Raw genomic sequence first — 26,025 nt, forward strand, 5'->3', positions numbered from 1 at the left:
AAACAATTAGCCAAGCAAGAGAAGTTGACAATGTAAGACCCTCAGACCTCGTTTGTGATCGAGTGTTCAATTCTGTTCACTCCGAGGCCTGAAACACCCCATAATTAAATTTGTGATGATTGAACATCAGCTAAGAAAAGTCAGCCAGAACTTAAAACTAACATCAATATGAGAGTAGTCAAAATACAAGTGTAAGTAAAAACAATTGTAAATAAGTTAGAAATTGTGCTACTAATGCACATGACGGCACTAACACGTCTGGTAAAAGTTGATGCTTTTGTGTGGTTAGCTTTTGGAAACGTTAGCTAGCACATTCAACTTTCCCTGACATCACACGTTTCAATTAACCTAATATCGTCGGATGGCTAGTATTCGATGTCTGCGGATGCGTTGCCTTCTAGCCAAGATATAGCCAAGATATGAAATGCAATCAGAACTGTCTGTAGCGCATATACAGCACACACAACAGCTACCGGTGGTTCCATGATAGCAGAAAACCGTGGGAGGAACTAGTGATGAATTTCCAGGCAAGGGCGGTCCATTTCAAATTAATTAGATTTGTGTGTATTAGGTAGTTGTGGAATTGTTAAGATATTACTGCACTGTCGGAACTAGAAGCTCAAGCATTGCTACACTCACATTAACATCTGCTGACCATGTGTATGTGACCAATACAATTTGATTTGAAGTGTCCACATAATTTGAGGGAAGAGTGTGTGTCTTTTGTTTTGTTCTGCAGTCTGGTGTTAATTGTGGGAGGCTCTGCCTGGGGAGACTACTTTCTGAGCATAGGCCATATTTTAAGCGGTATGTTGCTCCCTGGCGTCACAACAGTACCTACGTTAGTTCTGTAAAGTCACGTGATTTCTGGGAAAAGGTACGTCTCCCTCTGCCCTGCGCGAGGCAAGTAAACAACTTCTGGATTTCCAGTCAAAGTGCTATGAGGGGGTGCGCAAGGCTGTAGATAGGAAACGGAGGAAACGCAACCTAAGGTAAGCGAAACCAGATCACCCAATAAAATACATTCATGACAATCATTCTAAATCTGTGGAAAAGATGTTTCACTTCATGAGCAATCTCTTGATGTATTTAGTTCGCTATTTTTAGATGGAGACTAATAGTTTGATATATATTTCATACCAACCGATGCAGAATAAAAAGTCATTACTTTATGATCATGATCAAAGTGATAGGTGGCTCAGTTGGTCGAGCATAGCGCTTGCAACGCCCGAGTTGTGGGTTAGATTCCCACGGGGCACCGGTACGAACAAAAAATGTTTTGTATGCACTCACTACTGTAAGTCGCTCTGGATAAGAGCGTCTGCTGCATTTATAAAATGTAGTTATTTCATGCTTTATCATGAATATACAATGACATATAGTATCGTCTCTAAGTATAATCACAGTCAAACCATCTTTGGCAGAATATTTACTCACCAATAATAAATTATTTAAAAGTCCAGTAAGTAACAATGTGAGCGACCCGACCAAATTCATATAGAAATGTGAGTTAAGGATATGTCATTTTCATTGAAAGCAAGTCTGATAAACTGTATATCCGTTCTTTGTGCGCTACTTCTATGCTTACGGCTAGCTTTTGCATATTTTTACTTTCGGTTTTGTACACCATCTTCAAACAGCGGAAAATACCTTTTGTTATTTATGCACTACCACACTCATCACAGCTAGCACTCTCTTCATGTATTATGTTTGGTTTATTTATTTTCCATTGTATAGTGTATCGTTTTTAAATCAGACACAAAAATGTGTATTGCCAAACTAGATTCAAATAAAGTTATACGCCGTCTTCACAGCTATGGCATCTGGGAAAATTCGCTCCACGCGCAGACTACGCGCTTGGATGGTAGAACAGGTGAGTGTTTGTGGAGGATGGGCTCAATAGTCAAATGTGTTAATTGTAACAGCTGATTACAGTGAGTCTGAGTGTTTCAGCTGGTATGTCATAGTGATAGGTAGAGTCAATGTACTGTCTGGGAAATGGGTCGAGTGTTTCCCAAGCAACACTCTCCACATCCTGTTGAATGTATTGGTGCAGGTCAGCAGTGGGAAGTACCCTGGCCTGGTATGGGACGACGACGACAAGACCATGTTCCGTATACCATGGAAACACGCCGGGAAACAAGACTTCCGCAGCGAAGTGGATGGTGCCATCTTCAAGGTCCTGACACTAACAACTTTATGAGTACTAGTTCATTGACTTTTCATTTTACAGTAGGCTCGTCATGTATTATCTATTAAAAACACAATAGTAGATATTACTTCCTGCGTCTACATGCCTTCTCTTCCTACTCCTCGACAGGCGTGGGCAGTGTTTAAGGGGAAGTTGTCTGAGGGGGGTCATGCGGACCCTGCCTCCTGGAAGACGCGGCTGCGAGTTGCTCTCAATAAGAGCCCGGAGTTCAGAGAGGAACCCGAGAGGTCACAGCTGGAAATCTCCGAACCATACAAAGTCTACCGCCTCGTACCCATCAACGAACAAGGTGAGACAAGCACACGCTGTTAGTTTGTTATACAATGTTTATTTCTACCCCTCTGTTAAGATGTTCCAGCAATTATTTGCAGCAATTACCTTTCGATCCTTTAGTCTTGTGTAGACATCTAACCACATACCTATGATCTGGGAATAGAAACTGGGTGTAGCTAGTTTCAAGGTTGAGAAGATTAACATTTTGAATATTTGCCAACTTCAATACTCTAGTTCAGTCAATCAGTCCAAAGGGACATAGTCATACCAGAGTCAACAGTGCAAATTAGCACAACAATAACGCCACATAGTTTGTAGCTATGGAGACAACTTCAAAGCAGGTTCAAGTGCAGTAAACAAATTCGTGACCTATGGTCCCTTTTCTCGTCACAGCATTGGGGAGTGTTGACATGAAGGTTCAAGCCAGAGCAGGGGGGAGGAAGAGAAGGAGCCGCGATTCAGACATCGAGGAAGAGGAGGTGAAGGTCAAACAGATGAAAGAGGTTACCACCTCCCTACCAATCACCATGGTAAGTCTGGCATTTTGAGGAGAAAATAACAATCCAATGGAAACAAGTTATAGAAACTTTTGGATGCATCTCTATTAGTCATGTCAGTCTCTCTCACCGACATGTTTGATGTTTCTATTTATCCGTCTGTTCAGGAGATTGAGGAAAGTGTTCTTACAATCCAGCTAGACCAGGTTGATCAGCCCTCGGTCATGGTGAAGAGTGCTGGGAGTAAGTCTTATGTCTTACTAATGCAATGTCATGTCTGTCAGACACTGAATCTCTATGTTAGTTGATGTTGGATCTCTCAGCCACTGTCTCTTCATTTTGGGGAGTTCCAATAGCATGTGGTTGATTGACATGCTCTTGACATTCTGTTGTCTTCCTCTAGCAGTCAATGAGATCCAGGTGAACTTCACAATCGAGACCGTCCCTCCCCCTGGAGGTAATGCTACTGATGCTGCAGTAAATGCTAGACAGAGTATAGCAGATCTGTTTTTCATCACATACACTGTGAAAATGCAGTCTCTCATTCAATCTCATTCTCTCCCCCCCAGCCCGGGACTCTTTCCATGTCTTAGTGAAGTACATGGGAGAGGAGGTGCTTAAACGTGGGGTCATGGGCAGCGATGTCCGGATCGCCTATCTGCCCTCCTCGCCCGTTCCCCCCACCCTGATGGTGGCTGGGTTCCCCCGCATCCCCCTGCCCGACCCCCCTTCCACCTTAACCTCCAGCATCGGGCCCCAGTTCCAGGCCCTCTCCACCCTGCTGCCCTTCTTGGAGAAAGGGGTGATCCTGACCTCCACGAGAACAGGGGTCTATGCTAAGCGCTACTGCCAGGGCCAGGTGTTCTGGACAGGGCCACATTCAGCCACGGCGGGACCCCAGAAGATGAACCATGCTGTGGAGCCCGTGCGGCTCTTCGATAGAGAGGCTTTCAGAATGGGTGAGTGACTTTGGGGCTGTTCACTCTTTTGGTGAGGATCACCCCACTTCTTTTTTGTCCCCTTAATGGATTTGAGTATTTCAGCAGTCAGTGTGTATTTACTGACTCTGTTTCCTTAGAGCTGGACCACTTCAGCAGCTACGGAGGAGACCCTCCTCAGTGTGGCTTCACCTTGTGTTTCAGTGACAAAGAGGACCCATCCAGCAAACTCATCATCACACAGGTACAGCTGACCAAGCTGACTGTTAAACCTGTTCAAATGGAAACAAAAAGGTGTAGCAAATGCATACCGTAGAATGTTAATACTAGTCTCTCTATTCAATCCACATCGCAGAAGTTCAGCTTTACAGCGTGATTGAAATTTAAAGACAATGTTCCCGCTTTAGCCAAGACTGCATTCGTCGGCTCAATCTGAAATTACCTTTAAAATATATAAAATCGGAGAATCTGTTAACAGCTTTACACATTGAATAGATCCCTAAGGTTTATGAAAGTACAGGATCGCTACACCTTATTTTTCACTGTGAAATAGAGATTGAACCACCCACCCCCTCTCCTCCAGATAACCCTACCCTGGGCTCAGCAGCAGGTCAAGGAAGCTGAAGACTTCCGGGAGTCAATGACCTACTTCCGCAACATAACCAGCGAATCAGGAGAGGTCACCATCAACCTGGTATCAGGTTCATTGCTATCCGAGATCCTTGGGACGTCCCTACCTGAAACCCTAAACATTTAAAAAATGTCAACTTCAAATGGGGGCGGGATAGCATGTAACAGTGCCTTGGCCTTTAGCATCCAATCACAGGACATCATGTATAATTGACTAGTCTTTTTTTAAATGAAGCACTCTCTGATCTGATACTAAGGCACACATATGATGCACTAAATACTGGTCTGAATAGCACTACATGGAGTGGAAGATGCCCTCAGTATTGCCCTTTACCAACTTGTGATGTTATACTGATGTTCCAAACTCACTTTTATATGGAGTCAGATACTTCTACTCCTTGTTGCCGTCTTTGAATGCAGACTGGTACTGCGTTAAGACACCTCTCCGTGTCCTCATGTTGCTTACATAGTGTACCTGTTGACCAAGTTGTTTTAAGTAGCATATGAAACACTGACAGGCTCTGAAGCCATAGTAGGCTGAAGGTCAGTGATTTGATCATCACCATGCCAACCGTTAAGAGGCGGGAAACCAACTTGTCTTCCATTTTTGTTTCAGAAAGTGGAAACGCTTGTTAAGCACATTTCTATAGAGAACATTAATATTCCTAGACTTTGAAGCAGGCTCCTTCACTAGAGACATTGGACTCTTAAAAATGTGTTTGCAAGTATGTATTCAAGAGCAAGTGAGTTTGTTTTGCATTTGTTAATCTTCTCTCCATAACTCGGCACTTACTACTAGACCCAACCATAAGAAGTTAATTGTCAATTGTGATTGGGTAAACCTGCCATGCAAAACTGAGCCAATTAGTATATTACACAAGCCACAGTATAAAGCAGGTGTGGAGACTGTTCTAGGGTTATGGTGTGGGGAGACTGTTCTAGGGTTATGGTGTGGGGAGACTGTTCTAGGGACCATGTTTGAAAGGTTGTTTTTCGCACCTTTGAACTGGCAATCTGTTGTTCGATCTTGCTCTATTGCACAAATCATGTATGTTTTATATCTATATCTCTGGTCTACTTAAGCCTTTAAGTGCACAAGGTGATGGCCGTCCTTGTCAGACTTTTTAATCTGTTAGTATTGTAGAAATTAATGTGAACTGATATTTATATGAACATAGCACATGAACACTTGAAATAGTTTGTAGATGTAGTTTAATAAATTGATAAAAGGTTACACACTGAAAGCAGTGGGACAGGATGCACATAATGTGATGCCATTAGCAGTCAGTGAACTATGAGCACAGCTTTGTCAGTTGTAAGTGGGTTAACAACATAGCTACTGGGCTTGACAAGGCACACTGACTGAGAGACCGGAAGACTGCACAGATCTGTCAAACTGTAAATATTTGTTATTTATGCTTGTCTTTTATTCAATGTTCTGTCTGACCGCATTAAATGTATTTCATATTTCTACATTATCGTGGATGATGTGCGCTTATTTGACTGTTAGATGTTAATAAAAATATTCTTAAAATTCGTAGTATCAGTAGGTTTAAGACATAAATAATTCAAACTTTTTCAAAGTAACAAATTAATCCGCATACTTATTTCAGACATTACCATTGGCTGGTGAGGCAAGCTCTGCTATTTTGGCATTGAGTTTCTGATTTGTCCAGTCCCTAGTGATGTCGTCCAAATGGCTGTCAAAATCCACTAATAATGAGTGATCTCCAGAGTCCAGCAGCTGATTGGCTATTTCCCGAGTCTCCTCCCACTGCCGCAGCATTATCCTGGAAGAAAAACAAAGGTAGCTTTAAATGAACCTGTACTTCCCTCTTCAGGTACTAACACTAACCATGTTTCCATCCAACTTTTTTATGCAAGTAAAGTACATGAGATGAAAAGTGTCACGACAGGCCTGACGGAAACATTACATTTGGCGGTACACTTTCCAAATGTTGACAAAACATGCTAGACAAGGTGGGATCTTTTTGTCTAAAATTGTAAATGACAAACGCTTTTATGCACATTGATAACCATATCGAAGTAAACTTGGAGTCACGCGATACGTTATGTTGTCCTCCCACTACGACTTGGGAAAGTATGCAAGTTATTAGGCAACAGATGAAATAAGTTATGATGTACACAGTGATGAACTTTATGCTCCTTTCCAATAAATATTGAGGGTCTTATTCTGGTGACATGCTTGGCTGCCATTTGACAAAGATAATCTCTTTTGTCCTTAATAATCTCATGTAGGCTATATCCGCACTATCTGCGAGTTGTTGGCTAGAGCGCACGTGCCAAGACCAGAGTGGGCACATTCATTATATAACGCAACATTTTGTGATGAAAATCCATTTAACTTGTACTTTTTATTTCGGTCCCTGGGAATTTAGCCACAAGTTGTTTTTATGTGCACTAGGTCATCACACACAGCCTTTTATCTGCAATGAGTCAATTTGAAGGAAACATCTCTGGTGGGAAAATGCACGTTGTTTTTATGCAGATTTTAGAATATTCGCATGAAAATCTGTCACCAATTAGATGGAAACCTAGCTACTGACTATTGGAATTTAGTTCCATGCTCACTCAGATACAGTGTATGTAGTCATATGCAGTTGATAAAAGGTGTGCTATCAACAGAAAAGCAAACTGTAGTTAAATACAGTATCTTGAAAGAAGGATAGCAGAGATGTCCAGCTCTTACGTATGTTTGTCTTTGAGGGTCCAGCGGGTGTCTTTCCGCTCATACATCACTATGGGAGGCACCCTGTAGTCAGGAGACATCTTTCCACCGTCAATCTGAAAAGCCACATAGATCAGAGATAAGTAGATGGCACACAGCATAAAGATTTACCAAAAATCTGCATTGTGACCATGTACACACACAGGAATTTAGACAAAACTCCAGTGGATGCTTACCATTAACAAAACTGCATTGTTACACTGCTCGGCAATCTTGTCTGCAATCTTCAATGCACATGGCGTAGGGCTGTCCAGCGAAGTAGAGAGAGAAGGAATGGTTAGTGTTTAACACAGGTGATATTTTTATTTAAACCTTTATTTAACTAAGCAAGTCAGTTAAGAACAAATTCTTATTTTACAATGAAGGCAGTGCATGACAGCATATGCATGTGATAAGCAGGCAATCAGCCACTGACACGACCTAATAGAGAAATTAACATCTACAGAGGTGATGGTGATGCTGGACCGCTATGGGACACACCTGTTGTCTGACACACAGGCGTTGGCTTGGTAGTATCCTACAATCCTCTGCTGTGTCTGTGCACACCATACATCCACCTGAAGCAAAAGGTATGATACATTACAGCATAACAAATACATGAAGTCAAAAGACAACCACAATGTACATGCACCACTGCCAGGTAAGGATGAGTAGTTAGGCTAACTGTATTGGTCATTTCAGACACATGTTTGACAGTAAAGACCACCCAGGTTATTAAATGGTTACCTGTGTGAGACCCAGCTGGGTGATGGGAGCCAAAGGTAAGTGAGAGTGGAGCAGGGGCACACAGTCTGTCACACACACAGCACCACCTGCTGGACTGGAAGACAACAGCAGCCCATTGACACTACACCGTGGAAACAAACAGCCGTGCAGGTACATCTTCACATAGGCCAAACAGGACAGCTCAACCTCCCCCATTGCTGTGGACAGAAATGGGTGCACAGATCAGAGAAGATGCAGCAAACTGCATTTAGTGATGAATACGTTGTTACAGTGACATGGAATTGCTACAATAAAACTCTATTGTTGGCTGGATTTGAGCATTTTGATGGCAGAAGTCATGAAATCTGAGATGGTAATAAATAGGTGTAACAGCTCTAGCTATAGTAGCTAGCTGAAATGGTAGCCAACTGGTTAGCAAACATCTTATGGTCGAAGGGCCTGCCTACGTAGCTAGTTATGGCCAATAGTAGTTACGATCCTTTTATTAAAATAGAACTGGGAAAGTCTATAGTGTAGATATTGAAGAAACAATTATTTGATAGGATATATAGGCGTTCATCACGAGTTAACGTTACGTTAGCTAGCTAACAGTTAGTAGCAAGCGTGACTTACCGTCAATGGATATTATTTGCTGGGATGAAATTTCAGAAGTCCAGTAAAACAAGCGTCCGGTTTGAAACTCATCTAATAGTGCATGTTAATACATATAACTGAATATTGATCATTTACAAACGTTTGCACTGTGAAGCTGAAGCATTCATTAAGACCATTTCCTGTTCCGTGCCCGCCTACCAACAGTACATCTGCATTTGGGTTGGTAACAATAGCGACGGTCTAAAGTTCTATTGGCGTCTCAGTATGCCAATCATTTGGAAGTAGATCCGCTCTTCAAGTAGTGACGGTGTCTCCTCCTGGTGGAAAGAGTTTGACATACCTTGTAACCCAATCATGCATTCATGGTTTTTTGACACATTTACAAAATATGATATATGTAGTATAGCCAGATTTGTTTGTGCCGTCTTCTCAACTCCTATAGTCAGTGACATTAACATAAATATTGCCAGAGAATGCAGTAGATTGTCAACTGAGTTTACATCTACAAAGAGACTGTCTTTCAACTTCCAATACTAATGGAGTACACAAATACATTTTATTATTTATACAATAAACATTAGTTACCAAAAAAATACTGTAGCTACAGTCAGACTGTTCATTGGACACAGTATTCTTTTGAACCCAGCACCCTTTTCAACACAATATCCATTGCACTCCTGTCGTGCAATAGAAGCACACCTCTACCAACCATTTACTGATATTCGGACTAGTTTGGACCAGTGTTGCTGTATGACCTGTAAAATACGTGGCAGGACAAGTAAATTCTTAACTGAAAAAAAAAAGTTAAGTCATGAGCTGATGACCGAAAACAGATATCACATAAATACACACACATTGCAAAGGAGCCTGGTGAGAGGAGAACAGCTCATAATAATGGAAACCATGTGTTTGATACCATTCCATACATTATGTTTCAGCCATTACTATGAGCCTGTTCTCTCCAATTAAGTTGCCACCAGCCGCTGTGCAGATGCTGTCTGACACAATTAAAAACAATTAGCTAAAACAGAATAGCAGGCACCATGTTAAATAGTTCCGTTTTTTAACAGTGCTTCCCTTGCAATGTCAACTCTTGAGCATTAGAGGGGAGATATTCCAACACGAGGTGTGTTGTGGTGACTGTTCCAGCCACACAACGGCACTTAGTAACTCACTGGCACCCCTTGTTGGCTATTCACTCCATTTTCTGAGGAGGATGGGTGGGTTTCTGTGACAGACTGGTCTAGGTGGGGGAGGAGTTTGGGGTTATGAGAACTCCTCTGTGAACCGCTTATGAAACTCCCTGATCTTTTCTAAAACGATCTTCAGCTTTTCAGTTGCAGGCAAGATGGTCATCCTACAGAAAGAAAGACAAATTCAGTGTTATCATTGTACCTTAACCATCACTAAACACTGGCGTTGACACTGTACAGTAGCAGTGGACAGGTCTAACCTGAAATGGTAGGTTCCATCCCTCTGTCCGAAGCCACTCCCTGGGACCAGACAGATGCCCGTCTCCTCCAGCAGTTTCATACAGTAGAACATGTCTGGAGCCTGTTCCTTGTCCTACACACACACAGCGACACAGAGGGTGCAGTGAGCATATGGGTTGAACAACATTGGAAGAATCAAAACAACTCAGAAGAGCATCAGAAACAGGCAGAGAATTTAAATAAAAATAAAGAGGGGGGGATTGAGAGCGAGGAAGAGAGACCTTGGCCGCGTTGATGGCTTTTTCTGGCAGTGTGAGGCGGGGGAAGGTGTACATGGCTCCCTGGACAGGGTTACAGTGGATCCCTGGGACCGTGTTGAGGACCTGCGCTGTCATCTTGGCCTTCTCAGACAGGATATGCAGGTTGGCAGTACGCTCCTGTAAACAGGTCAGGTTAATACCAACAAGTTGTGACAAAGTACATACAAATAAAAAAAAACTTAACAGCACTTGTTACACTGTAATAAGCTTAATGCAACATTTATCCTAACTGAACATCCACATCATGTGTATGCTGACCTTGATGAAGGTGTCGTAGGAAGGTTCGTCAGGCTGGGGGGGGTTGACTACCAGGTCCAGCAGGGCCTGCCCAGGGACGGAGGGGCACAGCTGCACAGACACCAGCTTAGTCAGCTGCAACTTCACCTCAGGGTCCATGTTAATCACCTCCATGTACCCTCCCCTGAAACCACACCTGCAGGACAGTCAGTGACGAACGTCAACATTAACTTATCCCTTGCAGAAAATTGGAGAACACTTCATTCACAGCCAACGTATCAAAGGTTCGTTTTTTCTAAAAGAGCAAAGTAGTGCAGTCAGTCACCACCTGAGAATGTGTGGGTGTGTAGCTAAAGACTTACTCTCCCATGTAGCATTTGGAGGTGGAATGGAAGGAGGCCAGCTCCACAACACTGGAGTAACCTGGTCCCATCTCAAACAGAACCTTCTTAAAGGAGTGGAACTGGCAACCCTCCGCGTACACATTATCCTGGTACACCTAGCAGGAACAGAGGGAGGGAGTCATACATATTGAGTAACTAGTCTAGAAGAAACACCTTAGAGAAGGGGGAGAAAGGTCAAACCAGAAACAAGAGATTGTATTAATCATTAAATTACCTCATCAGCCATCAGGAAAAGGTGCTCCTCAGCAGCGAATCGGATCACATCTTCAACGCACTGCCTGCTCTGGACTTGACCTATCACAGTGAAGGGAGTCCACTAATCAGAACAGACATTAGGTATAAATTAAAAAGGACTCACAGATCACTAATGTTTTGGAACGGAAACTTTTCCACATACCTGTGGGATTGCCAGGGTTGATAATGCAGATGGCGCGGGGGTTACAGTGCTCCCTCGCTGCCTTCACAGCCCTCCTCAGCTCATTAACGTCCAGGCTCCAGCACTTGTCCTCATCCAGGCAGTAGCTGATCTGGACAGCCGCCAGCTCAGCCAGAGCAGCAGAGTAGAGGGGGTACTGAGGGATGGAGATCATCACCCCTGTACGGGTCTTCCCCTCGCCTGACGTCAACAACTTCAGCATGGTCTACAGGACAGAGGGAGGAGATGTGAGGGAGGTAGAAAGGACTGAAAGAGGAGAGTCATGTACTGTAGATCCAATTGCCATTGACCGGAAATTCAAATAAAGTAAGGTTGTCATCATTCTTACCACTATGGCATCACTGGCCCCAGAAGAGAGGTAGATGTTGTCAGGGTTACTGGGAATTCCACCGTCCCGCTTCTCAATGTATTTAGCAACATCTTGTCGTATGACCTCAATGCCTGAACTAGCACTGTATGCACCTGGAGTAAAAATACAAGTTCAATGGATATTTATCCAATGTTTGTCATTCAGCTTGTACACACTGCCTGCCTACAGTAGAACTAGTGGTGTTTCACCTAAACTACCCCCTCCACAGGCCTGAAGGATGCGCCGTGCTCGGTTTTTAGCGTCCTCTGGAAACTTGTCTTCTAGGAGATCCGGGTACACGCACAGCGCCATAACCTGACAGGAACAAAGCAGATCAAGTCATATTTTGTAATAATGGGGCACTTGGATATAAAAATGTACCACAGGTTTAGAACAACAATTAACAGACCTGTCTGAAAAATGTGATTGGTTTCTGGCCCATGGCATGTGCATCGCCGATGTTGGCTTTAATGACCTCAGTGAAGGGCTTCTTAACTCCCTGCAGATAAACAGAGTTACACAGATATGGTTATCCACAGTGCATTCAGAAAGTATTCAGACCCCTTGACTTTTTCCACATTACAGCCTTATTCTAAAATTGATTAAAATTGTTGTTTTTCATCAATCTAGCCACAATGACAAAGGGAAAACAGGTTTAGAATTTTTGCAAAAGTATGTAAAAAAAAAAAAAGAACGTAAGTATTCAGACCATTTGCTATGAGACTTGAAATTGATCTCAATCTCAGGTGCATCCTGTTTCCATTGATGATCCTTGAGATGTTTCTACAACTTGATTAGAGTCCACCTGCGGTAAATTCAATTGATTGGACTTGATTTGGAAAGGCACACACCTGTCTAGATAAAGGTCCCACAGTTGACGGTGAAAAAAACATGAGGTCAAAGGAATTGTCCATAGAGCTCAGAGACAGGATTATGTAGAGGCACAGATCTGGGGAAGGATACCAAATTTTTTTTTGCAGCATTGAAGGTCCAAGGACCAAGTGGCCTCCATCATTCTTAAATGGAAGAAGTTTGGAACCACCAAGACTCTTCCTAGAGCTGGTCACCCGGCCATACTGAGCAATCAGGGGAGAAGGGCCTTGTTCAGGGAGGTGACCAAGAACCCGATGGTCACTCCGACAGAGCTCCAGAGTGCCTCTGCTGAGATGGTTGTCCTTCTGGAAGGTTCTCCCATCTCTGCAGCACGCCAATCGGGAGGGGGAACAATTATTCTAAAATAGATTAAAGGCTGTAACGTAATTTTTTTTTGGGGGGGGGGAGTCAAGGGGTCTGAATACTTTCCGAATGCACTGTACAACAAAGTCAGATTTAGTGCACAACAACCTCAAACAGCAAAACTTGTGCCAACTAATATGACAACTCTAAACTTGGTTTAAAATCCCTGCTTATTTCAACCATTGGACTTTATATCATTCCAGAAGCCAACAGGCTATCAAAGAGAGGGACAGGACAGCTGTGATACTCACACTGTGTGGAGGACTGGGGAGGAGGGGAACGATCTGAGTCAACAATAAGGCTGTTGTGAAAATGCCTTTCTTTCCCGCTCTTTTCTCTCTCCTTCGCATTCTGTCCCTGCTCAAGGGCACTCCATTTCCCTCCAGTTCTCATAATCATCATTTCATTCAAACTCGTGATACTGATGGAAATTTGCAATGCTACAGCTTGATTTTCCAAGAAAACAGGGACAAGACCCAGATTGTGGAAAGTGTGTAACATGACATTGACATGTTATTGTGTAGATGCGGTAGGCCTAGTAGTCATTAAACAGCATAATGTGATAAGCCCCCATGTTTCTCCTGTGCAGTAACTTGATTAGCGGGGTTTAACTTCCATTTAACTTTTGTTGTCCCTGAGGTGTCATTTAGGCTACACACTACAGAACAGAATATTAAAGACAGCCTATGTCTATGCTGCATTTACTGTATGTCTGAGTGCTGCGTCTTCTGTTCAGCGATCTAAAGCTATGGACTATAGATGACACTACTCTCCTTGCTGTAGCTAAACAGCCACTCTGTTTGTCCCCCTAACTGAAACCTAAAACTACAGGAGACCTCCCCGATGTCCTCCTATTGGTCAATATCAGGGGGCGTCTCATGACTTCTGCCAATCAAAGAAGGCAAGAGAGACCACTACTGGTTCTGTTTAGACTAGGCCTGGCTGACAGTCAGCATGGAATCGTTTTACTTGAGTCATCTCCATTATCTTAACCAACTGATTCACCTCATTCTATAAATGAACAAAAATAAAACGTAACGATTTTACTGAGTTACAGTTCAGAAGGACATCAGTAAATTGAAATAAATTCATTAGGCCCTAATCTACGGATTTCAAATGACTGGGCAGGGGTGCAGCCATGGGTGACATGGTTACACGTGGTCTGTGGTTGTGAGGCCGGTTGGACGTTCTGATAAATTCTCTAAAATGACGGAGGTGGCTTATGGTAAGGAAATTACCATTAAAATCTCTGGCAACAGCTCTGGTGGACATTCCTGCAGTCAACATGCCAATTACATGCTCCCTCAAAACTTGAGACATCTGTGGCATTGTGTTGTGACAAAACTGCACATTTTAAAGTGTCCTTTTGTTCCGAGCACAAGGTACACCTGCGTAATGATCATGCCGTTTAATCAGCTTCTTGATATGCCACGCCTGTCAGGTGGATGGATTCTTTTGGCAAAGGAGAAATGCTCACTAACAGGGATGTAAACAAAATGTATGAAATGTGAGAAATCTGGGACCAACACTTCACCTGTGCGTTTTTATTTTTGTTCAGTGTAATTACCATACAGGTCGTCCCTGTGGCTCAGTTGGTAGAGCATGGTGTGTGCAACGCCAGGGTTGTGGGTTCGATTCCCACGGGGGGCCAGTACAAAAAAAAAATGCATGAAATTAAATGTATGCATTCACTACTGTAAATCGCTCTGGATAAGAGCGTCTGCTAAATGACTAAAATGTAAATGTAAAATGTATCCACAAAGCATGTCAGAAAAGGTCCTAGGAATCCTGTTAAAAGAGACACTGCCCAGAAAAAAAAAATGGAGCCTGGAGTAAAATCAACTCCAGTTTCTCAGCTAGTAAAACAACAGGTATCCAAAGGAAATACAATGACGCTCATTGCATGGTTGCAAATTACGGGGAACAACTAATCGCGATGAGGCATGGCCAACGCCGGTGAACGCTATAGCACGCTTCAGACAACCGAGTCACGACGTCAAGTCAGTCATTTTATTGAAATTACGTGGAAACCTTGATTCAACCGTGTGCCCAGTGGGAGTGAATGTGACCGTACAATCAAATGTTGTGATGGTAAAATGTGAGATATAATTTGCCTGATATTAAATCACTTTGCTTACTCTTAATTATTTGCCAATGTGTAGGCATGCATTTTTTAAATAAATTCTGATGTTATTAAAAGCGCAATGGACAATTACCATTGTGTCAACACACTCGTCACTCCCGTTTCACAACTAAATTGCTTTGGCACAGTGGGCATCAAGTAGCTTGCCGATAATGTTGCATACAACATTTGAAAAGTGTCATTACATTGTGTTCTAAGTTAACATAAGCCTTTGATGCCTTCAATTGCCCAACTTCTAGGCATGACGAATTTATCCTCCAAAAGGAATAACAATCGATAGAAAGACATGCTTATTTACTAGCCTAGTTATAAGTATTTAGGCACAGGCCTATCATGTGAAGCTTTGAGGATACGGCCCCTAGTTTGACTGTCGTCGTAGAGTCGTAACACTCCTGTTATTCCCATAATTAAATAAGAATAAATTACATTTGTGGTCGCTGCTTCACCCTGTGTCATTTACGCTAGCCATTGTGATTTGGGACACATGGAGACGGCAAGTTTTGTAAGTGTTGTATAAGGGTAATCAAATGGCACTTATTATTCACATAGGAGCCTGTTTAAATCTAGCCTGATTGCCGTCTGTTCAGCCATCACATGCCACTCAGAAGTGGAATGTTACCTAAAAACTATTTTATTTTTTATCTTGCCCATTCACCCTCTGAATGGGGCACATACACAATCCATGTCTCAAGGCTTAAACATCCTTCTTTAACCTGTATCCTTCCCTTCATCTACACTGATTGAAGTGGATTTAACAAGTGACGTCAATAAGGGATCATAGCTTCCACCTGGTCAGTCTGTCACAGAAAGATCAGTTGTTCCTCATGTTCTTTACACCATTTACCTAATGAGTTCTATTTCATTGTTTTATGCTCAGTTATCTTGTTTCCCCTTCTGAAAAAGTAGGCTATAGTACCAACCCATTTATTGTATGCCGGTCTTTTGGATGCAGCAGAGGTGTAAATGACTGACCAGTCTGAAGTATTGAGTCTAGAGGTCGACCGATTAATCGGAATGTATGATTAATTAGGGCCGATTTCAAGTTTTCATAACAAATCGGTATTTTGATTTGCTGATTTTTTATTTATTTTTATTTTTACACCTTTATTTATTTAACTAGGCGAGTCAGTTAAAAACACATTCTTATTTTCAATGACGGCCTAGGAACGGTGGGTTAATTGCCTTGTTCAGGGGCAGAACGACAGATTTCTACCTTGTCAGCTCGGCGATTCAATCTTGCAACCTTACGGTTTAACTAGTCCAACACTCTAACCACCTGCTTTACATTGCACTCCACGAGGAGCCTGCCTGTTACGCGAATGCAGTAAGAAGCCAACGTAAGTTGCTAGCTAACATTAAACTTATCTTATAAAAAACAATCAATCATAAATCACTAGTAATATCATCAACCATGTGTAGTTATCTAGCCTGTCCTGCGTTGCATATAATCGATGCGGTGCGCATTCGCGAAAAAGGACTGTCATTGCTCCAACGTGTACCTAACCATAAACATCAATGTCTTTCTTAAAATCAATACACAAGTATATATTTTTAAACCTGCATATTTAGTTAATATTGCCTGCTAACATGAATTTCTTTTAACTAGGGAAAATGTGTCACCTCTTGCAACAGAGTCAGGGTATATGCAGCGGTTTGGGCCGCCTGGCTCGTTGCGAACTGTGTTTAGACTATTACTTCCTAACAAAGACAGCCAACTTCGCCAAACAGGGGATGATTTAACAAAAGCGCATTTTCGAAAAAAAGCACAATCGTTGCACGACTGTACCTAACCATAAACATCAATGCCTTTCTTAAAATCAATGCACAGAAGTATATATTTTTAAACCTGCATATTTAGCTAAAAGAAATCCAGGTTAGCAGGCAATATTAACCAGGTGAAATTGTGTCACTTCTCTTGCGTTCATTACACGCAGAGTCAGGGTATATGCAACAGTTTGGGCCGCCTGGCTCGTTGCGAACTAATTTGCCAGAATTTTATGTAATTATGACATAACATTGCACAACCTTCAATCTAACAGAAATATTTAGATTTAGGGATGCCACCCGTTTTTCACGATTCCGTATTTCACTGAAAGAAAAAACGTTTTGTTTTCGAGTTGATAGTTTCCGGATTCGACCATATTAATGACCCAAGGCTCGTATTTCTGTGTGTTTATTATATTATAATTAAGTCTATGATTTGATAGAGCAGTCTGACTGAGCGGTGGTAGGCACCAGCAGGCTCGTAAGCGTTCATTCAAACAGCACTTTCGTGCATTTTGCCAGCAGCTCTTCGCAATGCTTCAAGCATTGCGCTGTTTATGACTTCAAGCCTATCAACTCCCAAGATTAGGCTGGTGTAACCGATGTGAAATGGCTAGCTAGTTAGCAGGGTGCGCGCTAACAGCGTTTCAAACGTCACTCGCTCTGAGACTTGGAGTAGTTGTTCCCCTTGCTCTCCATGGGTAACGCTGCTTCGAGGGTGGCTGTTGTCGATGTGTTCCTGGTTCAAGCCCAAATAAATTCATTAAAAATCCTACAATGTGATTTTCTGGATTTTTTTTCTCATTTTGTCTGTCATAGTTGAAGTGTACCTATGATGAAAATTACAGGCCTCATCTTTTTAAGTGGGAGAACTTGCACAATTAGTGGCTGACTAAATACTTTTTTGCCCCACTGTATGTGGCATTGTGTGACAACTGTTACTTTAGACTGGCTTTTTATTGTCCCCAGCACAAGGTAATGTAATGATCATGCTGTTTATGGTGGATGGATTATCTTGGCAAAGGAAAAAAAAATACAAAAAAATCACTAACGGATGTAAACAACTTTCAAAAGCTTTTTGTGCGTATGGAAATATTCTGGGTTATTTTATTTCAGCTTATGAAACATGGGACCAACAATTTACATGTTAAGTTTATATTTTTGTTCAGTCTAAGTAACTTAATAGGATCTCTATGACTCTGCTCTACACAGATTCAGACCAGCCCAAGGGAGAGAGCCAATTCAAAGACAGGGATGTCGAACGTACCCAATACCTACTGTAAACCAATCCGATGTCTACTCTGAAACATTTGGTTCTTATTCCCACCTCAAGCACCTGATTGCATTGTATTCGTATGTGACGCCACTAGTTGTAGAAATCCTTTAGGAGACTACTGCCTTGAGAGAACAATGCAGCGTCTCCAAAAGAGCAAGTGAGCATTAGTTTCAGTGCAGCCCAGGAGAACATCACAGCCCCTCACAAAGACTTATCCTTTGCCTCGTGTTTGTATTTCCTCCTAAGGAAAGCATAGCACTTATCATAGATCAGCGTCACCCATCTGAAATTTTCACATTTAAGTCATTTAGCAGACACACTTACCCAGAGCGACTTACAGGAGCAAGTAGGGTTAAGTGCCTTGCTGGAGGGCACAGACAGATTTTTCACCTATTCAGCTCGGGGATTCGAAACAGCAATGAAATACCTTCTGGTTACTGGCCCAACGCTCTTAACTGCTAGGCTACCTGCCGCCCAGAGCTCACCATCATTATGCAGCGCTACACTATTTGACGGTGTCAGTGCACGCAATGCTTTAAAATGTTATAGTAAATAGGTTGACTGCGAGTCTGACATTGCCTGTGTCACAACTTGTTTAGCATGCAGGGTTGTGTAAGTGTGCAGCCTGGTCTCAGACTAGACGGAACATTGTAAACGTAAATCTGAGCAACTCAAATTAGTATGATATGGAACCAAACATAAGAGAATGTTACTCACGCAGGACTACACTGAGTTATTTGCCCAGTTATAGCTAATTTTTGGTCAGCAATAAACATCCTGTAAAAGTAATGGTGTGTGCGTCGCCCGCGTTTGTTGTCAGTGGGCCGTTGCCAGAGGAGCGAGAGACATTGCGCAGCAGTTAAAATAACGATATAGCCTACAACAGACTAACTAGATAACCATCCTAACTACAGAATATGTATTGAATTGGCTAACTCACTAGTTTTTTTTATTTTACCTTTATTTAACCAGGTAGGCCAGTTGAGAACAAGTTCTCATTTACAACTGCGACCTGGCCAAGATAAAGCAAAGCAGTGTGACAAAAATAACACAGTTACACATGGGATAAACAAACGTATAGTCAATAACAATAGAAAATCTGTATACAGTGTGTGCAAATTAAGTAAGGAGGTAAGGCAATAAATAGGCCAATAGTGGCGAAGTAATTACAATTTACACTGGAGTGATATGTGCAGATGAGGATGTGCAAGAAGAAATACTGGTGTGCAAAAGAGCAGAAAAACAAAAACAAATATGGAGATGAGGTAGGTAGTTGGTTGGATGGGCTATTTACAGATGGGCTGTGTACAGCTGCAGCGATCGGTAAGCTGCTTTGACAGCTGACGCTTGAAGTTAGCGAAAGATATAAGTCTCCAACTTCAGTGATTTTTGCAATTTGTTCCAGTCATTGGCAGCAGAGAACTGGAAGGAAAGGCAGCAAAAGGAGGTGTTGGCTTTGGGGATGACCAGTGAAATATACCTGCTGGAGCACGTGCTACTGGTGGGTGTTGCTATGGTGACCAGTGAGCTGAGATAAGGTGGAGCTTCACCTAGCAAAGGCTTATAGATGACCTGGAGCCAGTGGGTTTGGCGACGAATATGTAGCGAGGACCAGCCAATGAGAGCCTACAGGTCGCAATGGTGAGTAGTATATTGGGCTTTGGTGACAAAACGGATGGCACTGTGACAGACTGCATCCAATTTGCTGAGTAGAGTATTGGAGGCTATTTTGTAAATGACGTCACTGAAGTCAAGGATCAGTAGGATAGTCAGTTTTACGAGGGTATGTTTGACAGCATGAGTGAAGGAGGCTTTGTTGCGAAATAGGAAGGCGATTCTAGATTTAACTTGGGATTGAAGATGCTTAATGTGAGTCTGGAAGGAGAGTTTACAGTCTAGCCAGACACCTAGGTATTAACACAGTGTCCAAAGAAGGGCCAGATGTATACAGAATGGGGTCATCTGCGAAGAGGTAGATCAGCAAGAGCGACATCGTTGATATATACAGAGAAAAGAGCCGATACGAATACGGTGATTGACAGAGTCGTGACCAGCTCGGAAACCGGATTTCATAGCGAAGAAGGTGCGGTGGGATTCAAAATGGTCGGTGATCTGTTTGTTCACTTGGCTTTCGAAGACTTTAGAAGGGCAGGGCAGGATGGATATAGGTCTGTAACAGTTTGGGTCTAGAGGGTCTCCCCCTTTGAAGAGGGTATGACCGCGGCCGCTTTCCAATCTTTAGGAATCTCAGACGATACGAAAGAGGTTGAACAGACTAGTAATAGGGGTTACAACAATGGCGGTGGATAATTTTAGGAAGAGAGGGTCCAGATTGTCTAGCCCAGCTGATTTGTAGGGATCCAGATTTTGCAGCTCTTGCAGGACATCAGCTGTCTGGATTTGGGTGAAGGAGAAGTGGGGGGGGGGCTTGGGCCAGTTGCTGCGGGGGGTGCAGAGCTGTTGGCCGAGGTTGGGGTAGCCAGGTGGAAAGCATGGCAAGCCGTAGAGAAATACTTATAGAAATTCTCGATTATCATGGATTTATCAGTGGTGACAGTGTTTCCTAGTCTCAGTGCAGTGGGCAGCTGGGAGGAGATACTCTTATTCTCCATGGACTTTAGTGTCCCAAAACTTTTGGGAATTAGTGCTGCAGGATGCAAATTTCTGTTTGAAAAAGCTAGCCTTTGCTTTCCTAACTGAAAGTGTGTATTTCCCTGAAAAGTTGCATATCGCGGGAACTATTCGAAGCTAGTGCAGTACGCCAAGGGCTATATCTGTTCTTAGTTCAAATTTGTTGAGAGGGACATTATTTAAGATGGCGAGGAAAGCACTTTTAAAGAACGACCAGGCATCCTCTACTGACGGGATGAGGTCAATATCTTTCCAGGATACCCGGGCCAGGTCGATTAGAAAGGCCTGCTCGCAGAAGTATTTTAGGAAGCGTTTGACAGTGATGAGGGATGGTCGTTTGACCGCGGACCCATAACGGACGCAGGCCATGAGGCGGTGATCGCTGAGATCCTGGTTGAAAACAGCAGAGGTGGATATAGAGGGAAAGTTGGTCAGGATGATATCTATGAGGGTGCCCATGTTTACAGATTTGGGGTTGTACCTGGTAGGTTCCTTGATAATTTGTGTGAGATTGAGGGCGTCTATCTAAGATTGTAGGACGGCCGGGGTGTTAAGCATATCCCAATTTAGGTCACCTAGCAGTATGAACTCTGACAATAGATGGGGGGCAATCAATTCACATATGGTGTCCAGGGCACAGCTGGGAGCTGAGGGGGGGTCTATAACAAGCGGCAACAGTGAGGGACTTATTTCTGGAGAGATGGATGAGGGATGGTCGAACTGTTTGGGCATAGACCTGGATAGTATGACAGAACTCTGCAGGCTCTCTCTATAGTAGATTGCAATTCCGCCTCCTTTAGCAGTTCGGTCTTGACAGAAAATGTTGTAATTGGGGATGGAAATTTAAAAAATGTTGGTAGCCTTCCTAAGCCAGGATTCAGACACAGCAAGGACATCAGGGTTGGCGGAGTGTGCTAAAGCAGTGAATAAAGCAAACTTGGGGAGGAGGCTTCTGATGTTAACATGCATGAACCCAAGGCTTTTACGCTTGCAAAAGTCAACAAATGAGAGCGCCTGGGGACACACAGGGCCTGAGTGACGATGAGAGGTTACATCTCTGGAGGCGCCAGTTGAGCTAGGTGCGGTCTCCGCATGTGTGGGGGGTGGGACAAGGGGGCTATCTGAGGCATGTTGAGCAGGACTAGGGGCGTCGCAGTAAAATAAAACAATGAGAGCTGCCCTAAACAACAGTATACACAGCATATTGACATTAGAGAAAGGTATAAAGCAATCACAGGTGTTGATTGGGAGAGCTAAGACAAAAACGGGTGAGACACCGGGTAAACAGCTAGGACAACAACAACGGGTAAATGGCGATGAATGGGCAGAGAGGGTCAGTTAGCTACACACAGGGCCTGAGTTCGAGGCTGGGGCCGACAGATAAACAAAATGAAGTACTGTGTTAGTGAACAGTCCAGCAGGCATCAGCTGTGTAGCTGAGTGATCATAGGGTCCAATGAGCAGCAATAGATGAAACAGGTAGTCGATTATTACGCTAGGCGAGCGGGAGACCCGGCGTTCAGGAAGCTAGCGGGCCGGGGATAGCAGATGGATCATCACCAATATCCACGACGCAGAGGCCGGTTGAGAGCACATCGGCCGAATTACGTCGGCAGACCAGTCGTGATGGATCGGCGGGGCTCCGTGTCGACAAAGGTTCCAGGCCAATCGGCAAGAGAGGTATTGTTCTTGGTGTACTTTGTTTGCTAGCCGGGAGATGGGCCTAGCTCGAGGATAACTGGTGCATGCTTCTGGACAAGGGCGTTAGCCACAATAGCCACTCGGTAGCAACTAGCTAGCTCCGAAGATCCGGTGTAATGGTACAGAGCTTGCAGCAGGAATCCGGTGACGTAGTGGGGGAAAAAAGCAGTCCGATAAGCTCAGGGCTGATATCGCACTGTGCACACTGGCAGGTATTATCCGGGCTAAAGTGGCTGATGTCCGACCTAAAGGTAAAGAACGCTAGCAGTGGCTAACAATGACTAAATAGCTAATTAGCTGGACTAGCTTCTGATGTAGGTTCCAGTTATAAGGTCTAAAAAAATAGCAGCTCCGTACCACACTGGGTGAGGCGGGTTGCAGGAAGGTATATTTAATTTGAAAATGGAAAAAAGATTGTATGTATGAAATGTATACAAAAAAACTGAAAAAGACAATATTTACATGGGACGAAAACAAACATGTCTTACAGCTGTGCCATCTTTGAACATTAGTTAACTATTAGTAGGTATTATTGTCATGTCCAAAAATAACTTTCCTACTCGTGTAGGATATAACCGCAAATGCCCGACACGCAGTTGATACAGGTATGCAGGAGATAAAACCAATGCTGCATTCTCCGGTTCTAAAACAGTCTCTCAAGCGCTCAAAATTGGCTAGAATTCTCCTCTATTAAATACTGGCCATGTAATTCTGACAAAGTCAAAAATTAGAATAGCCTAATTGACAAGTAGCATAATATCTCCCTGGCCTGAACACTTAATATTTTACCCATTAAAATAGATAAACATCTTCGTTCAACCTGGGCTCAAAGCATGTTGTATTATTCTTTACGTAAATCTGAGACGTTCCATTCGTGACACACACATACCTATTACAATATGTCAGTATGTTACGAATTTGCAAAACGCATGATATGTTAATTCTGGCTAGCTAGCTAACCTTAGTTCGCGTTAGCCACCTAGCCACTGTAACCTAGCTACCAGTCTAGTGGTTAGAGTTTTGGCCAGTAACCGAAAGGTTGCTGGATCGAATCCCCAAGCTGACAAGATAAGAACCTGTCATTCTGCCCTTGAGCAAAGCTGTTAACCCACTGTTCCCCGGGCGCCGATGACGTGGATGTCAATTAAGTCAGCCCCCGCACCTCAGATTCAGATGGGTTGGGTTAAATGCGGAAGACATTTCAGTTGAAGGCATTCAGTTGTACAACTGACTAGGTATCCCTCTTTCCCTATATAGTACGTTTTGCAAATTCTAACATATGTTACTAATTGCAATTCATACAATATCATACGAAATGAATGATGGACATCCACAAATGAATACATACCATACAAAACGTTACATATAATAATACTAAGTCATGTTTCAGATTTATGTAGAGAATACGAAATGCTCTGAGTCCAGGTTGAAGTGAGGTACTTTGCTAACCTTAGAGTAAGTTAGTGGGTGGGATTCCACTTTTCATCACCTTCTTATGGCTAATTGGTATGTTTTTATGCCTGCTACATTAGTTTAATGGGCAACTTTCCATTGACCGAAGACATCTGGTAATTTGCTCTGTCACCTGGGCTGTACTCTCTCTCAAGGAAAATGTCAGCCCCTTGCTCAAAAGCTTTGTTTGTGAAAGCAGCAGCAGGACCGATTGCAAACCTCTATCCAATAGTAGACATGAAAATGTACCTCTTTGAGCTCTTTTTCAATCTGCACTGCACGTTGCACAATTGGACCACGGACAGCATACTCAACCCGCTTTACATTCGGGTTCATGGTGTCCACGTTAAGCACCCTCTCCCAGTGCCCAAGTCCATTTTCAGTCATGTTCGGTTTCTGGAGCTCACACAATGTTCCGCTGATAGTCCACGAAATGGTCTGTGGAATTTAGAGAAAAAAGGAAGAGTGGTTGTTAAGTTTGAAGTATGAAACTACCAATGCACAGCAGCACCACACCATGATGTACAATACGGGTAGGTGCTAGCCAAAGACAACATTAGGCCAACTGTTGCAGCAGAAGACACGTGCACAATGCGAAGACAAAAAGCCCACCAACCATCCAGCGTGAAATAATTGTTTCCCTACTTGTCTTGCTTTCTTTCGTTCAATGACCTAAGCTGGATATAAACCTGTTTTGTTATCAGAGCTTACCAGAACCACCCAAAACGCGCGTTTAAGCTGTCACTAGATAGAGAAAGTGCTGGAACTGACAGGCACTATTCGGCTAAAGTAACAACCTCTTACAAATAACAGTCGATGGTTTTATAAGGTTGTCACGCCTCCTTTAGACTTCTGGTATCTAAACCCCCCAGGCCACTCATTGTCATTTATTTTGTCCATCATGTTCTCTGAACTTGATCAATTTAGGAGCACAAATACATTTAGGCAGGTTTAGTAGCACCAGAAAAAGTAATTTTTTAAAGATTGAGATATGGATCCTAGCAACTTTAAAAGCACATCACCTGAATAAGCTCTCCCTTTTCATTTCTTTCGGTGACACCAAATGTTGGCCTACTACTGGTAAAGTTCCCACAAATATGATAACTTTCGGGTTGTTAGATAGCTAGCTAATGCTGTAACACGACTGAACTAGGTTATTTAAGGTTAGCTTGCGAGTAGTTTTAGAACGGCCTGTGACATGGTTCGTGAATGTAAAATGCAGTCCTGCCTATGTGAGATGAGAAGAACAAAAACTGTGCGCCGGTAATATGGGTCATAGATTTGGAAGGGTTTGGGCTAGAAACAATCCGTTTTCTCTGTGGTAATGGTGCGCTCAGTGTATTCTCAATGGCACTAAGAGGCTGCAGTACAGTGAATGAATGGTGACAATTATTATCGGCGTTATCATTTTTTCTCGGCGGCTAAATTGGATGCATCAACCAATGGTTGCCTACCTCGTCATCGAATATGCAGGCGGGCACTAGACAGCTATAACATATGGGTCGTGCTCTACATGGAACCCAAAGGGTTCTCCTATGAGGACAGCTGAAGAACCCTTTAGAACCCTTTTTTCTAAGAGTGTAGTTTAAATACTTAAGTAGGCCAACCTACTCTGCATTTTGATATATAGACATTGAAGAGATAGCTGGGGTGGATTTAAAGAACACTTGTGACCCAAAATATTTGCTGTTTTATTATTATCTATAATTATCTCCATTTAGGTTTTCAATGGTCAAAGTTTGAAAACATTAACCATTTCATTGAAGGATTAATATTATTGCCATGGAGTGTTGACAGGCATTTTTGCCTGAGCTCTTTACATTGCTTTCTGGAATTGCACAGAACCTGAAAGGGCTACAAATTAGTCTGTGGCACTGGCACAGACTATCCATGTCACATGTCAGCAAGACAATGTTCCCTTGAACATTTTCGACTGATTGTCAAACCAGTTTGTTTTAAACAGTCCTTCTAAAAAAGAATGCCCTGTGAAATGTATGTACATGTTACAGAATTATTACATAGAT

At 42.9% G+C, this 26,025-nt stretch overlaps 3 protein-coding genes across 6 annotated transcripts; 1 reads left to right on the forward strand and 2 right to left on the reverse strand.

Moving 5' to 3' along the window:
* The first annotated feature begins 823 nt into the window (after positions 1 to 823).
* On the forward strand, positions 824 to 6,023 carry LOC115195519 (interferon regulatory factor 4). 2 transcript variants are annotated; one of them, XM_029755428.1, is made up of 10 exons: positions 824 to 992; positions 1,815 to 1,873; positions 2,057 to 2,179; positions 2,321 to 2,501; positions 2,879 to 3,015; positions 3,150 to 3,225; positions 3,389 to 3,439; positions 3,552 to 3,941; positions 4,061 to 4,164; positions 4,504 to 6,023. In XM_029755428.1, the coding sequence occupies exons 2-10, from the start codon at positions 1,817 to 1,819 to the stop codon at positions 4,675 to 4,677; spliced, it is 1,293 nt and encodes a 430-aa protein (XP_029611288.1). In that variant the 5' UTR covers positions 824 to 992; positions 1,815 to 1,816; the 3' UTR covers positions 4,678 to 6,023. The 2 variants fall into 2 exon arrangements, with proteins under 2 accessions (XP_029611288.1, XP_029611287.1); XM_029755427.1 differs by having other exon boundaries at positions 825 to 992; positions 3,386 to 3,439.
* LOC115195520 (ER membrane protein complex subunit 9-like) lies at positions 5,748 to 8,827 on the reverse strand. The gene is made up of 6 exons (XM_029755429.1): positions 8,638 to 8,827; positions 8,026 to 8,222; positions 7,780 to 7,856; positions 7,476 to 7,545; positions 7,261 to 7,355; positions 5,748 to 6,340 (listed from the first exon to the last, which is right to left on the reverse strand). Exons 2-6 carry the CDS (start codon positions 8,218 to 8,220, stop codon positions 6,160 to 6,162), a joined length of 618 nt encoding a protein of 205 aa, XP_029611289.1. The 5' UTR covers positions 8,221 to 8,222; positions 8,638 to 8,827; the 3' UTR covers positions 5,748 to 6,159.
* Positions 8,828 to 9,153: 326 nt separating this feature from the next.
* Positions 9,154 to 25,248, reverse strand: LOC115195518 (alanine aminotransferase 2-like). Of its 3 annotated transcripts, none has more exons than XM_029755426.1 (12): positions 25,024 to 25,248; positions 24,251 to 24,439; positions 12,208 to 12,297; positions 12,008 to 12,113; positions 11,778 to 11,911; positions 11,411 to 11,654; positions 11,228 to 11,307; positions 10,972 to 11,108; positions 10,631 to 10,805; positions 10,334 to 10,489; positions 10,073 to 10,185; positions 9,154 to 9,976 (listed from the first exon to the last, which is right to left on the reverse strand). In XM_029755426.1, exons 2-12 carry the CDS (start codon positions 24,386 to 24,388, stop codon positions 9,886 to 9,888), a joined length of 1,464 nt encoding a protein of 487 aa, XP_029611286.1. In that variant the 5' UTR covers positions 24,389 to 24,439; positions 25,024 to 25,248; the 3' UTR covers positions 9,154 to 9,885. The 3 variants fall into 3 exon arrangements, with proteins under 3 accessions (XP_029611286.1, XP_029611285.1, XP_029611284.1); XM_029755425.1 differs by lacking the exon at positions 25,024 to 25,248 and adding an exon at positions 24,713 to 24,818; XM_029755424.1 differs by lacking the exon at positions 25,024 to 25,248 and adding an exon at positions 24,618 to 24,707.
* Positions 25,249 to 26,025: the final 777 nt, after the last annotated feature.

This window comes from Salmo trutta, chromosome 6, assembly GCF_901001165.1.
Source record: "Salmo trutta chromosome 6, fSalTru1.1, whole genome shotgun sequence".
Classification (NCBI taxonomy): domain Eukaryota; kingdom Metazoa; phylum Chordata; class Actinopteri; order Salmoniformes; family Salmonidae; genus Salmo; species Salmo trutta.